General features: G+C 50.0%; 1 protein-coding gene across 2 annotated transcripts in view; it reads right to left on the reverse strand.

Annotated features, from left to right (window-relative positions):
- SH3KBP1 (SH3 domain containing kinase binding protein 1) overlaps positions 1 to 12,054 on the reverse strand; it is a 346,648-nt gene extending 334,594 nt beyond the window's left edge. Inside the window, exon 1 of one of the 2 annotated variants that reach the window (XM_024115253.2) lies at positions 11,752 to 12,054. In XM_024115253.2, coding sequence (XP_023971021.1) covers positions 11,752 to 11,755 — 4 coding nt within the window. In that variant the 5' untranslated portion in view covers positions 11,756 to 12,054. The remainder of the gene's footprint in view (positions 1 to 11,751) is intronic. The other variant, XM_028482479.2, reaches the window with a different exon arrangement.
- Positions 12,055 to 15,749: the final 3,695 nt, after the last annotated feature.

Raw genomic sequence — 15,749 nt, forward strand, 5'->3', positions numbered from 1 at the left:
GGTCGGGCAGGGGGGGGTGGACAGTGAGGGGAGAGAGGGGGTTGGAGGGAAGAGAAAGTTGGGGAGAGATGGAAAGTGGGGGTACAGAGAAGGGGTGGGGAGGGGTGGGGGAGGGGAGGGGACAGAGAGAGGGGGAGGGGGAGAGAGGAGAAAAAGAGAAGAGAGAAGGCAGGAGGGTTGAGAGAGGCGGACAGCGGACACAACAGCCACAGTCCCCTGCCCCCTTCACCGACATCACCTGGCTCCAGCGGTTAACTCACCAGGCCAGGCGGTGGCTGTTTTTCACAATGTCTTCATCTTTTCCTCCATTTAAAAACCCACAGGTTCCCTAAAAGAGTCAGACAATGTCACAAATGCACCCTGCCCCCTGTCACAAATGCATCGACCCCTCCAACTGCCCCCAACGTCACATCCACACTTTTTTAAGTGCTGCCAACTCAAAAGGAGAAACCAAGTTCAGTCACACGACTCAGGGTCTCAAAGGGTAAAAACAGCTGTTACTCGCTCGGAAGCATATCAGCGCCCGGCAAGGGCAGGAGCCACCCCTCAGGGGAGCCTTGTGAGGGGGACTCCAAAGGTGGCCGGATCACCCTTGAAGGATCACCCTTGAAGGCAGCACCTCACACCAACCGCCCCTTTGTCAAGAGAAAGCCAGGAAAAGTGGGCACAGGGCACCTTCAGGTATGCTGGCTTATGGCTTTCAAGCATCCGCATGTATAGTACCTGCCCCAAGAGCGGCCCCCAGACATCCCCATCCCCGAGGGACAGGGCTGCGTTCTGGTCAGGCCTGTCCCAGCACCTAGCATTCACCTGACACCGAGGAGGCCCTCCTTAAACAATGACACAGGACTGGAACCAGGCAGTCCCTCGCCTCACAGATGTGGGAGAAGAGCAGCCACTTGTGTGTCTCCAGGGGGCGACACCCTCCATGGGGCTCGGAGTCACCCCAATGGGAATCTGGAACTGGGATCGAATCAAGCCACTCTGAACAAGAGGCTGGAACTGTGGCACGTGCCCCGGGAATGACTGCACAAAGAAAGGGGACAGGGGCAGGGAGGAGAGATGGCAGAAGGGCACACCGGGCAGCTGGCCCATCCCTGGTTCTGGGACTCCTTGGGGCCTTTGGGCTGCACGAGAGGGCCCTGTGGCCCCAGAATAAACCCCTTTTTCAGGTTAGCAGGCTCTGCTTGGCTTCCTCACTTGAAGAAAGTCCTTACTACACACACGACATCAAAGTGGGAAGACATCTCCTAACTCAGTTCAGAAGTGAGGTCGAGATCGTGTAAGATCCAGGATCAAGTTTCTACCGGTTCAGAACCCAGCTCAGGTAAGATCAGGAGTGCACAGCAGAATTTCCTGGAGAACACTTCCACAATCCACCTGTCTCCCCATCAAAGTCGGATGGGGAGAACCCAGGCACAGGGTTCTGATGCACATCCCCAGGGGAAAAGACCACCAGCTAGAAAGTCCTCCCATCGTCAATTAATCAAGAAGTGAAGTGGAGGGGGCGGGAGGATAACAGAAATACCTATCTGCTGGTATAGGCACCAAGCCTCCCTGGAAGAATTCACGAGAAATATCAACAGTATATGGGGAGGGTCACTGGATAGCCAGAGGACTGGGATGGGAAGGAGACTTTTTAGTCATCACTGTTCACCTTGTGAATTCTGAGTCATGTGGATGTATAACCTACTCTAAAAACTAACTCTAAAAAACAATTTAAACACTTCTCCAGCAAGCAGCTGCAGTGTCTCTGCCCAACAAACATGAAACAGGGCAAACTGCAGCCCCTTTCAAATTGTTTCTTCAATTGGTGACACACCTACCTGCCTTCTCCCCTCTCCACCCCCCACCCAAAGCTAATTACTTTCATTTCATTTCTTTCCCGACAAAGGTAGCAGTTAAGCCAAAAAAAAAAAGGTCACTGTCAATTAACAAACACACTGCCCAACCTGCCTTAGGTACCACTGATGAGCTAACTGACAGACGTATTTGGGTTGGCACCTCTGTGATCCATCTAATATTTTATTGAAAACAAAGGGCCACTGAGAAATCACTGGTTAAATGGTGAAAACTGTCCCATTTTGTTCAAGTTGTCAAGAGGTTTTTTTTAAGTTTTTGGTGTTTTTAATGATCAAAATAGGAGAAAGGCAAAGCCCGTTTACAAAGTTATTCATGACCAGTGAATTTCGCCAAGTGAGCACGTAAACTACTCAAGCAGAAGGTAGCCAAAGGTAGCATCCAGAAGGGTCTGGCGCAGAAGATGCAGATCCACGGAGAAGCTGGCTGTGGGGTGGGGAAAGCGAAGCCAGGGCAGACTGTCCCAGCTCTCATCCAAAACAAGGTTCAAGCACCTCCTTCTAGCCCCAGGCACAAAAATGAGAACTAGCTGGAATAATTAGAGAGGACACTAAACTAATTAAAGACTTTTCACACAGGGAGTGGGTGTGCAATGGTGCAGCCCCAGAGGACCAGACCTAGAACTGGGCCCCAAGTCCTCCAAGTCTAGAAGAGTCCAGAAAAATCCAGCAAAAACACAAGGGCTGATGTTTGAACACTGACTGGTAGGAAGTTGAAGTTTAAAGAGCTGGTATTTTCAACTGTTTATACATGCTGCACTTGGGTGCTTAAGGACTTAGATTTGTTATGCAAAATGAGTAATTAATCAGCACTAAAATATTTATAGTATTTAATCCAAGACACTGAGGAAGAACCAGCAGCATGAATTGGATGGCACTTCATCTTGCCGCTCTGTCCCCTGTGCCTGGGGACAGACCAGACTCCTGCAGTGGCCCCACCACTTCCCGGGCCACTGGAAGGAAATAAGCTGAGGCCTTTACTGGGCTTTTCTTGCCAACTGAATACCATTCAGGAAGGACAAATATCCCAGGATTTTTTTGTTGTTGTTATCAGTGTTTTTTCCCCCTGAGCCTAACTGTAAGCATAGTTTACCAGTGAGGTAAGGTCCACGAGCTCCACTTGGCTTTGTTTAAGTGTCCCCTAATGTACAGGACTGCCTGTAAGATATTTACCCATAAAAGAACAATCAAGTTGAAAACCAAGCACTCATCATCAACCAGTTGCCGGTGTACCTTTGCCAGCTGAAGGAACAGAAGCAAAGAAACGTGGCACTCCATCAAGTCTCCACGTGTGGATTCCAGAGACCAGTTTGGCACTGCAGTCTTTTCTCCCACATTTGAAATATTCTTAATGGAGCCCAGTAACTGCCAAGGAAGTTGCCCAAGCAACTAACTCACAAGTGCTTCAGGATGAAGAAAGAAAATCAGAATTCCCCCACAGGATGAAAGGGATGGAACCAAGGGAGCTGCGTGGAGGGACAGAGCAAAAATGAAGTACCACCCCAAAGGAAACATCAGCGAAAACCATTAAAAAACAACAAAACCATACTTCCTCTTTTCCTGTATTCCTTTGGAATCTTAACTGGGATCCTTGGGCTTCTACCATGTGTTCCCCCAAATGGCTGAGTGGTCCAGGAACCCCTCCAGGGGACAAGGATCCTAACCTTCCAGTTAGAAACTCACAGGGAGGGGTGATGAAAAAGTTTTCGAAATAGATACGCTGGTTGCACAACACTGGGAATGTACGTCATGCCACTAAGCTGTGCACTTAAAAATGGTTAGAATGGCAAATTCTGTTATGTATCTTTTACCATAATTTAAAAAATGAATGTGGGGAAGATCCCACATGCAGCAGAGCAACGAAGCCCGTGCACCACAACTACTGAGCCTGTGCTCTGGAGCCCACGAGCCACAACTACTGAAGCCCGTGCTCTGCAACAAGAGGAGCCACCGCAATGAGAAGCCCACACACCGCAACGAAGAGTAGCCCCCCGCTCGCCACAACTAGAGAAAACCCCGCACGCAGCAACGAAGACCCAACGCAGCCAAAAATAAGTAAATAAATAAATATTTAAAAATAAAAATGAATGTGATATACAAAAAAACATTGAATTGCACACTTTAGATGGGTGAACTGTATGATATCTGAGTAATATCTCAATAAAGTTGTTTAAAAAAACTTACCAGGGAAACAGGCCGTAGAAAGCACCTCACAGGGGGAAGCGGGAGCCTGATATTTATTGAGCACCTATACAGGGGGCTGGTTCTCTCATACTGAAAGGGAGCTGGGTTCTGCAGCTGGGGGCTCGTGTCACTTTGCCTCTCTGAGTCTCAGTTCATCATCTGATGGCGTGGGCCATGACTGCCAAGGGCCCTACCAGCATTTCGGTTCCAGGGACCCATGCGTGGGTGGCAAAAGGACTCATCATCTGTCACCCAGCATATAAGCACATCCCACTAGGAAGGCAAAACATCGGGGGAGCCACACATGGAAGAAGCAAGTTCAACAACTTCACGACCCAGGTATGGACAGAAGGGGGTCAAGAGCGGTATTAAGACACTTTCTACTCAAAGGACAAAACGGTGATGGTGAAGAACTGCCAGAGTCCTGCTCTCCAGCGACTTCTTGGTTCATTCATAAAACAAAGGCTGTGGCCACAGGGGAAAACCTTATGTTCCAGAGCAGCTGAGGATGAAGGAAGGAAACGATGCTTTGACCATCTGTGTAACGCCCAGAGCAGGCTTCCCCAGCACTCGGGGCCGGATAACCGTGGTGGGGCCCCCTGGGCCTTGCAGGATGTGGAGCAGCGTCCCTGGCCTCTGCCCACCAGATGCCAGTAGGCTGCCCTTTCCCCACCAGCTGCCACCTCCAGACACTGCCAAACGTCCCCCTGGGTGGGAGGGAGCAGAATTGCCCCTGGTTGAGAATCACTGCCAGAGAGAATTTGCTATCTTAAACTTGTAGTTCTCTGTTGAAGCCATGTGACACATGTGGCATTACCCTTCTCACCCACTGCAGTGCAGGCCACTGTGAACTGTCAGCAAACAGACCTTGTCATCACGCTCTGCCTGGGGGATTTTACAGAAGTACACACACACTCCTGGCAGCCAACAGCCTCAGAGAATTTCAAATAGCAACTGTACTTGGGTGAAAGGGTTATTCATTTATTCATTCATTCATTCATTAACATATGGCACTTACCGTATGCCAGGCAATGAGCCAGGGCAATGTAGTTGGGGACACCCAGTCAGAGATGAACAGACTTAATACAAGACGAAGTGTTGTCCAGAAACCTTTGGAGCAGGCCTCAAAAGATGAATAAGGGGTGTGGTAGGCTGAATAATACTCATCCGCAAAATGTCCACATACTAGTCCCCAGAACCTGTGAATATGCTACCTTCCATGACAAAAGGGACTTTGCAGATGTGATTAAGGGTCTTCAGATGGGGAGGGTGTCCTGGATTATCCAGGTGGGCCCAGTATAATACAACAGTCCTTATAAAATGAAGGCAGGAGGGTCAGAGTAAGAGAGAAGGAGATGTGAGGACAGAAGCAGAGGTTAGAGTGATGAGGCCACAAGCCAAGGAATGCAGGCTGCCTTTAGAAGCTGGAAAAGGCAAGGAAATGATTTCTCCCCTGGAGCCTCCAGAAGGAAACACATCCCTGCCAACACTTTGATATCATCCCAGTAAAAGGCATTTTAGATCTCTGACTCCCAGAAGTGTAAGATTATAAATTTATGTTGTTTTAAGCCACTGGGTTTGTAGTCATTTGTTAAAGCAGGAAGAGGAAACTAATACACGGACACTACAAGGCAGAGAAGAGAGTGAAATCCATTCCCCATCAAGAGAATGACATGGAAGAGGCTCAGAGGCCTGAACAAGCATGGAACAGAAAAAGGCAAGGGTGACTGCTCAGCTTCATGAAACCTTTGCTAAGGCATTCAGGATGGAAAGCATCTGCAGAACAGTAAAGGCATGGGGTCAATTCCAGAAACATTTGGGACTTGACTGTCCTTTGGAAGGGGCTGAGATAGGGGCAGGGGGAAGGAAGAAGAGGCAAGGCAATGAGCAGAATACCGATGGAAATGACAGGAAAGGTGGTAATACCCGCAAGGACATGGGGAATAAATGAGTCAGGATGGGTGTCATGGAGGAGAAATGCTGAGCTCAGTTTGCAGCAGGCGCTGTTTGAGGTGTCTAGGGCACACCTGGGGGAAGTTAGCTAGAAGGTCAAGAATAATAATGAACTCAACCAATCTTAATTTCAGGCTTACCATGAGCCAGGCACAGGGACACAATGACCAAACAAATGCAGCTCATGCCCTCCTTAAACGTGGAAGAGAGAGGCAGAACAATTAGTATCAGAGTGATACACTGAGAGAGACTTGACTGGCCCATTGCTGGCTTGGGAGGTGGAAGGGAGCCATGAGCCAAGCAATGTGGGCAGACTCTAGAAACTGGAAAAAAACAGAAAAGGGGTTCTCCCCTAGGCCTCCAGAAGGAAGGCAGTCCTGCCAACATCTAGATCTTAGCTTGATGAAACCATGTTGGACTCTGAACTCCAGAACTTCAAGATAATAAACCTGTGGTGTTTTAGGCACCAAGTTTGTGGCAATTTGTTACAGCAGCAATTGGAAGCTAATACAGGCAACCAGGTATAGAAAATCACAAACAAATATCAAAACCCCTCATAATGCTAATAATATATTTTTAATGCCCCTTGTAAAGATGACGGAGGGGAAAAAAGGGATGATGGGAAAGACCTGTGTGATACTCCAAGTGACTAACACCGAGATGGGCCAGCTAGTGTCACTAATGCCCAGGTGCTGGAGGTGGTCTGGCTTGGACTGGATTCATGGATGAATCAACACTGAACTGTTCTAGTAACTCCAGGAGAGGTTTGTTCTGAACTAGGAGCACATTTTTCTCCTTCTCTGAGGTCTTATGTCACTTATAACGGCATCTTATTTTATGACCAGAGTGCCCATGTACCCACGCCCTCTGGACCTCAGCTTTCTCATCTGCAAGGCAGTGAGGTTCTACACTTGACCTTGACCATGCATCATAACCCTCTGGAGGGCTCATGAATACACAGATTTCTGGGCTCCACCCTCAGAGTTCCCCACTCAGTGGGTAGAATTGGGGCCAGAGAACTGGTATCTCTAACAGGATCTGGGGAGGCTGAAGCAGCTGACCAGGGGACCACATTCTGAGAACCACAGCATTAGAGACCCTCCTTCTCTCACACTGAAAGGATTCCAGTACTTTGCTGCCCTGCATCTTTCCCATTAAGGGCCATGCTGCTTTTTGGTTCTCAGCAGCTTGCTCTGTTCCTCTGGATCTATCCCGGGTAGAGTGTGTGAGTTGTCCGTTCTCTGAGTGCTTAACAACAGTCGCCAGACTGGAGCTGGCCGATGTTAAGGAAGTCACCCCCGAATATACCTAGACAGCCACTCTCCCCACCCCACCACCTCCTACTCACTGCCCCCACTCATCACGTACTTGACGAGACCACTCCGTCCTGACACGGACAAAGCAGGAACTTGTCCAAACCACCAAAGTCACCCACCCAGCGTCCCTGGGTCCTGGCTCCTAGGAGTGACTGCTGCTTCTTCACAAATCCTAGCCTTTGTCTGGTGTTCCCCGCTTCTCCGGTAAGACGACTAAGACGCCTGATCAGGACTCACCCCTGCTTCCTGACAGCATCCAATCCAGAGCGACACCCGGCTTCCTTAAACTCTCCCCAAAGCACCAGACACAGGCCCCACTGCTACGTGTGGTCCCTCCTGACTCCCTCTCACTGTGATGCCCCGCGGGTCCCCATGGTACACCGCTGTTCCATTGCAGGTGCTCCTGAGGGGCGTCAGGCAGATGGAGGGCGGTGATGGCTCCTAGCCAACTTGCACATTTCAACTCAAACACAGTCTCCTCAAAGACACTGTCCTTACCCCTCTGCAGCCTAAGTCAGATCTCCCCTCTCTAACCTCCTTTCAGGAGACCTATCTGGGCTTATAATTAAACATCGTTGTAAGTACTGCACTCAAGCCTACCTCTCCCACTAGACTGAGAAGCCCAAGCCGGCAGGTCTGTGTGTGCTGTGCACCTGCCGCTAGCACAACACTGAGCACAAAGCAGGAGGTCAATAAATATTGGACGGATAGATGGATAAATGGATGAATACTGACCACTGTGTGCAACCGACTTTAAAACAATTACAGGGACTTCCCTGGTGGCTCAGTGGTTAAGAATCCACCTGCCAATGCAGGGGACACGGGGTTTGATGCCTGGTCCGGGAAGATCCCACATGCCGTGGAGCAACTAAGCCCATGCACCACAACTGCTGAGCCTGCGCTCTAGAGCCCCCAAGCCACAACTACTGAGCCCGTGTGCCACAACTACTGAAGCCCACGCACCTAGAGCCCGTGCGCCGCAACAAGAGAAGCCACCACAATGAGAAGGCCGCGCACTGCAACGAAGAGTAGCCCCCGCTCGCTGCAACTAGAGAAAGCCCGCTCGCAGCAACGAAGACCCAACGCAGCCAAAAATAAATAAATAAATATATATATTTTTTAAAAAATTACAAATACGAAGGTTAATCAGAGAATGTCAGTAACACAAAAAGAACTGAAGCCGTCCGAGAAGAAACAAGCAAGGTCTGTGCAACCAGGAGGGTAGCAAGGCTTTGCCCCTGCCATGATGGATGGAAGGGGGTAAAGTAAAGGACATGATTGATAAAGGTGGAGTCTTTTCTTCCATTTCTAACTGGAGCCTGTCTGTGGAGGCAAACATGTTATACTCATTTTAGCTTTAGCTGATTTACCATAAAGCAGTCTAGCACCACCAATACGATACAGTGCTAACGACAGTCCAAATTTTGTTGTTACTCTGGAATTCTTTAAATGGAAATCCTTCGCTGGGCTTGCAGATCCTCCACGACTCACAAATTTCAGTGGTAATAATATTTGTGTAGTTGTAATTACATGACCCTTTCCCTGCATCTGGCACTGAAGGCATCTCCCCACAAACTCAGATGGCACATTCTGACTGTGCTTTTGTAAGAGGCCATTTCACAGCTAACTGGCTTCATTTCAGTGTTAGGGATTGCATACTTTGCAGTTGTTTTTCAGATCAAAAACTATGTACTACAGCTTTACTGTGTTATCCAACAAGGGAAAAATCTTCATCAGACCTGGTAAGAATGGAAGTATATCAAATTGATAAACTGGACAAATCTTCTGAAAACCAAAGAGATACGGGAGACTGGGGAAGGGGGGTGTGCCTGTGTGTACACACACACCTGCTTCAGAAACAGCACTGGCACTGTTAGGTGTCTCCACTGGAAAACATACAGAATAAATTGTTAAATATATGTACTTCATCACAAATACACTGCTGAAGATGCTTAAGAGAACAGCATGTGATCTTTAGCCCTCAAACTACTACCAGCATCTCAAATCCCACTCTAAGGGCTTCCCTGGTGGCTTCCCTGGTGGCACAGTGGTTGAGAGTCCGCCTGCCGATGCAGGGGACACGGGTTCGTGCCCCGGTCCGGGAAGATCCCACGTGCCGCGGAGCGGCTGGGCCCGTGAGCCATGGCTGCGGAGCCTGTGCTCCGCAACGGGAGAGGACACAACAGTGAGAGGCCTGCGTACAGCAAAGCGCAGGGGTTGAGAGTCCGCCTGCCGATGCAGGCGACACGGATTCGTGCCCCGGTCCGGGAAGATCCCACATGCCGCGGAGCAGACAGGCCCGTGAGCCATGGCCACTGAGCCTGCGCGCCCGGAGCCGGTGCGCCGCAACGGGAGAGGACACAACAGAGAGAGGCCGGCGCACCGCAAAAAAAAAAAAAAAAAAAAAAAAAAAGAATCAAATCCCACTCTAAACATTTTAATGAACTGAATGACTGCATCCATTTTACTCTTAGCGCCTCAAAGTATTAACACCTGAAATAAATGAAAATCACATTCGGCACCTCCCCCCCTTTTGTAATGGTTACAGTAAACAAGATTAAGCCTGAAAGGCCTATAAACAGCAGAAGCACTTTCTAATTTTCCTAGGAGGTTCTTGATAATGAAAACAGTTCAGACTTGAATGATAAACAGGTCTTTTTCTTCTTAAACAGAACTCCGTCCTCTCCCCACTGAGATACAGAAAACAGAGTCCAGCCACGGGAGAAGACATTTGGATCTAACATCTTTTTTTGTGTGCAACCCTTTAGGTGACCCACCCAAAATGAAAGGTGATCAAAACAGCATTTTTGGTTACCTCAGGAGAAACCAAACTGTTGTGAAAGTAGTGGGTGATGTTTAAAGTATATACTTTGTTAATGAACTAAATCATCTTATTAGGTGCCAAAGCAAAACAAGAGTGCCAAGCTAAGTGTTTTGCCTTCCACAGAGGAGGAGGGTTTCCTACCTCCTCATTCATTCACTCATTCATTCAATAAATATTTATTTAGGGCCTGCTCTGGGCCAGGTACCAAAGAAAACAGTGCTGAGCAAAACAGTGCAACACAGCAATGTCCCCATGGTCATGGAGCTTACAGTAGGAGACAGAAATGTTAAACTCAAATAAAGATGTAATACTGCCAATTTTTTTTAAGAAGAAAGGGTAACAGAAAGGAACTGATTTAGACTGGGAGTGGTGCAGGGATCAGAGAAGGGCACTGAGAAAAAAGTGACATTGAAGTTGAGAGGCCGTCAGATCGTCACCACCTTGGAAAAGGAAAACCATTTATGGCAAATGACCACAAATGGGACTTGAACTTTGCCTGTCAACAACTGGCAGGGTTAAACCTCCCCCCTTCCAGTGCATCTGTCTTCACGAGCCTCGCAAGACTGCTGTCTGATCACTGTCTGACTCGCCTACCTAAATCCTATGACCTGAACACAGAAAGGTCTCACTTCATTATGATTTATTATAATCTACAGTCTTCCTATGCTTGGCCTAGAAACACCCTAAAGTAATCTGCCAGAGGCATGAAAACAGACTGACTGCCAGCAAGAATATTACCTGGGTGAGCCAAACATTAGCCCTGGCACTCTCAAGTCCATTGCCCAATAAAGTGCCAGGTCCTCTGGGCAACGTGGCTCCAATACTCCTGGGTCTATACCAGATGGGACCCAGGGGGCCTAACAGTTAGTTGCCTACTTGGAACTGATCTTCGACCAGTAAATCAAGGACTAAATCACCGTTTCCAGTTCCCCAAGCCTGCAGACTTAGAGGATGTGGGAAGTGGCCTTTGAGCATCACCGAGCGGAGAGCTTGCCAGGCTGGAGGAATGCAGGCTGGCAGAGAGGGGGTCAGGGCCGGGAGGAAGAGGGACGCGAAGGGAGGCGGGTCAGGCGCTCCGGACCCGAGGACCGCACGCCAGGCCGGGTACTGGGGCGTTTCCCGCCCCCCTACCACGTCATCCCCCCGGCAAAGGCACCCGGCCCCCGGCCGCCCCGAGACCCCGCGATTCCGGCTTCCCCTGAGGCGAGGCCAGGCGGGCACAGCAAGCCCTGCGCAGGGCCGGAGCCCACCAGCTCCCCGTACCTGCGTCCCCAACGCAGAGAAAGGCGCGCCGGGGGCGAAAAAATGGCCAAAACTCTCCCCGCCCACCCGAAAAGCCAACCACACCCCCCGCATCCCTCAGCCCCAGCCGCCCCGGGCCGGCCGCCGCGATCCTCCGCCCAGGCCCCCGCGGGGTTCCCGTCGGCGCCGCCCGGGCTTGGCAGGGGCTCGGGCGCGAGTGGGAGTGAATGGGGGGTGCGCGACGCAGGCAGGGTGCCCACCACGGTGTCACCCGCTGGGGCCCTGCTCCCGGGGCGCCCTCCTCGGCTCCGCGGTCCCGGGACAGGCGCGCCGCCCCCAGGCTGAGGTGGGCACCCGGGCGCCCCCCACTCACCCATTGGCGTCGAGCCGGGCCGGGCCGCCGAGGCAGCGTGAAAGTTAGCGGAGGCGGACGCGGGGGTCAGGGCGCCGGGACCCGGGCGCGGGAATCGGGGAGCCGGGATGTGGGCGCGGGGATAGGGACGCGGCGGCGTCTGGGCCGGCTTCTTCCTCAGTAGCGGCGGCCGCGGCGGCTCAGCGCCGCCCGCTGCTGCCTCTGCTGCTGCTGCCGCTGCTGGCCCGGGGCGACTCCTGCTGCTGCTGCATCGCGGCCCGCTGCAGCCGGCTGCGCCGGGTTTCCTGCTCCCCGCCAGTGGAAATTGCGAAAAAAAAAAAAAGCGCCGCCCAGCCCAGCGCCCGGCAGCCGCGGCCGCGCCGCCCGCTCTCCCCTCCTCCTCCTCCTCGTCGCCGCCGCCGCCGCCGCCGCCGCCGCCGCCGCCGCCGCCGCCGCCGCGATGCTCCTGCGGCTCCGCCTGCCGGGGACGCGCGGCCGCCGGGGCGGGGGCGGGGCCTTCGAGGGGAGGGGCCTTCGAGGGGCGGGGCCTTCGAGGGAGGGGCTGGCGCCCGGGGCGTCCCTGCGACTGCTGCGCTCCGCCGCCCCCCTTGCGGCCCAGTGGGGAGGGACCCAGCTCCGCGAGGCCGCCCCTCACCCTCGGCGGCTCGCCTAACGCCCCGGGAAATGCCGCGAGACTCCTCGAGACCAGAGGAGGGGCGGGAGGGTCGGGGGGGAGGGCGCGTGCGAGTGTAGTGGCACGTGGGGGAAGGAGCCGACCCCGAAGGTGCGACGTGAGGTGGAGGACAGGTTGGGGGAGGGGAGACCATGGGAAGGTGAGGGGTCGAACACCTGCTGAGTGTGATAACAGGTAACCCCGGGGTGTCGAGGCAACCCAGAAGAAGGCTTCACAGAGGGGGCTGTTGGGAAGGAGAAGGGGTTCATCCTATGGAGGGAGAGAAACGCTATTTCGCTTCAGTGCAGCGTGGGAACGGCAGGCCAGGTGCGAGTTCGGCTTGTAGGAGGTGGTGGGATGGAGATGCAGAAAGAGAAACGAAGCTGGTGGGCTGCATCGCCCCACACCGACCCTCATAGGGACCCCTAACCCCGCACCGCAATGCCTGGGTCAGGTGGGGTTCATTGCTCAGCAATGTTCCCAGGCTCTCATGTTCCCAGGAATCCACTGAGGCAGTTCCTCCCCAACAGGCATCATTGTGCCATATTGACCCCCAGACCTGGGCCGGCTACCCTTGAGTGGGCACTAAAATGAAAATGGAATTCGTGGTAATTCACGGGTAACTCACAAGCTCCTTTTGGGGTCCATTCACTACCACACCTTTCACCATACTCTGACAGCCACCACATTCATTTACCGTCTCGTTATTTCCTTTTCCCTTTCCACCATCTGGTGGTAGGAAGAGATAGTGAAATAGATGGGAGACATTCAGGGAGAGAGAAAATAAAGACAATAAAAAAATTAATTTTTTTAAATTATTAGCCCCTGAAAAATGGAGGAGGCTGAAGGTTAGTGGATCCACAAGTGACAAATAAAAGCTAACCCCTTACCCAATATACACTGTCACCACGCCTCACCTATAATGTTGGGGCAACTCTTGTAAATTGGTTACATCCTGGGATTTCTGCAGAAAGATGTACTTATAATTGTTTGATTAGCTTTAAAAAAAACCCTCAAAGTCAGGGTCTTACCAACAAGACATCAGTAGCATCATCTTTCTAAATACTTTGTGTGTGTTCGGAGCAATCTAAACAAGAGACTAATCAAGGGGCAGAAGCCCCATCCAACACAGCTCCTGAGAAGGTGGTAGTGATATCACTGACAGACTCCTATGGAAGGGATTAAAGAACATGGAAATTAAGAATCTGAAGCGTTGAAGGCACAGATGAATACTCAGCTAGACTTGCTCCAGGCTCCACGGCACCTCACTCATTACATGCCTTGCATATCAGGGCGATGAGACCTTGTGATATGATCTTACAGCTGACAAACACTGAAACTCATAGAGCCTGGCTAAGGCCCACTGTTACTGGGACTTTTATTCCTTGAACCCCACCCTAAAACAGCAAACTGGTGGCTGAACTCTGTAGGGCAAAAAAAAAAAAAAAAAATCAGCAGCATGTCTCATGTCCTGTCTTACCTGATTCACCTCTGTCCTACTTGGAGAAGACAATCTTCTTTTACTTGTTCTCCCAGCTTCACACCGGCAAAGACAGACAACCTGAACTTTTGTGTCTTGTTTTGGCTCTGGTCTATTTCAGAACATATGTTTTCCTTCTTGACCCAGAGTCCTGTGTCCCTACTCCTTGATCTGGGTATGCTTCCTACATGGACAAATTTGTCATTTTATCACAGAAGAAGAACTGACAGCGACAATATTTTTGAAAATCCCTGAGCTGTACTCTCATTTTTAATGCCTTAAGTAAAATAAGTTGTATCAGTTCTATCCATAACACTATAGACTTTTTTCATTTTGAATTGCTCTAAATTATAAAGATGGACATTCCTTCCCCTCCACCCCCCCCCCCACTTATTGTTTGGTTCTTCTGAATTATTCCTATTGTCCTTTCATTTCTCCTTTGAGAAACTTTTGCTGACTAGCACAGGAAAGTTAAAATCAAGATTCAAATCCAGCTGCTGACAAGAGTAGATGTATAATTCCTCATCCTGCTTCCCTCTTACAAAAGTATTTTTTAACAGAATAGTTAGTGCACTATTTCAAATTATGTGAATTCGTCTCATGAATATGACTAGAGAAATACAATCGTATTTAATATCACATCTTTGTCCCACTGAACTCCCATTTCTACCAGAGTAGATGAGGCATTTGGGGGAATGGAGAGTAGCTGAACTGTCACACTTAAAAATGCCATCACATGAAAAGGCCCCACTGTGTCACTCAGTGGGTATAACATTTTGGGTGCAGTGGAAGGCATTGAGCCTCTGCCTGTGTAGCGCTCACAGCCTGTCACGCTCTCGCTCTTGGACTTGACATCTGTAATTTGCATGTGATGAATGATAATTTGCTTTGATAACCTTTAATATCATCTTTACATTAATATAAATTACATGCAGAGTGCTTTACAAAAGACAGTTATTATCTGGTGCTTCTGACGAGCTTTACGGAGAAATGTAGAAACCTCATGGTGCCAGAAAATAGGAAGTGATCAATAAAAATGACAGGGCAAGTCAAAAGGGCATCAAAAGAGCTCCCAAAGGCCAAAGCTGGAACAACCCAAGGAACAAAATAAAAAACGATTTTATTGGATTATAACCCAAAGAATAAAAGTCCTGTCCCTATGGATATAAATAAACAACTGACTAAATAAGTAAATATGTCAGGGAGAGAGGCCAAGTCTTCCTTACTGAGGAATTCCAATTAATAAATGGAAAGAAATGAGGGAAAGAGAAAATCACCATTGAGAACACCACAGTAATGTTTAATGTGGACATGACGCCCCTCAAATTCTCAAATGGGTGGGTGCAAGTTTAAGGAGAAACCCTGCAGACAGCATGTTAAGCAAGCGGTCAAGGCTCCGTGCTCACAGTTTTGAGGCAGGCTTTCCCCGCCTTCCTTTGCATCATGCATACTGGGTTAAAGGTCACCTGCCCAGATCAAGCCACAGAGATAACTTCTCGCTCTAGCTCTATCCAGTTGACTCCGCTTGATAACCACTCATAGAATGATCCACTCATTGCCCATTTTATCTTTTTCATTGAATCCTTTGCAATACATCTAAGAAAACTGGTTTTACCAGCTCTATGGAGATAAAAACTAATCAACTCAGAGAAGCAGATCGTTTACAAAACTAAACTATGATTATTTTTACAAAGTTTGTAGGAAAGGCTTGCTTTGTAAAGGAAAACACAAAGGAAGTAAGTAGGAGATGAAATGTGCTCTCCCACCAGACCATAAGACAGGAATAGGTGTTCTTGTTAACAAATCCAAAGAATGCCTGAGTAACTGACTTCAAAGTTGATCAGTCAGAGGAACTTGCATCTAAAA

The sequence above is a fragment of the Physeter macrocephalus genome, chromosome 21 (genome assembly GCF_002837175.3).
Source record: "Physeter macrocephalus isolate SW-GA chromosome 21, ASM283717v5, whole genome shotgun sequence".
Classification (NCBI taxonomy): Eukaryota; Metazoa; Chordata; class Mammalia; order Artiodactyla; family Physeteridae; genus Physeter; species Physeter macrocephalus.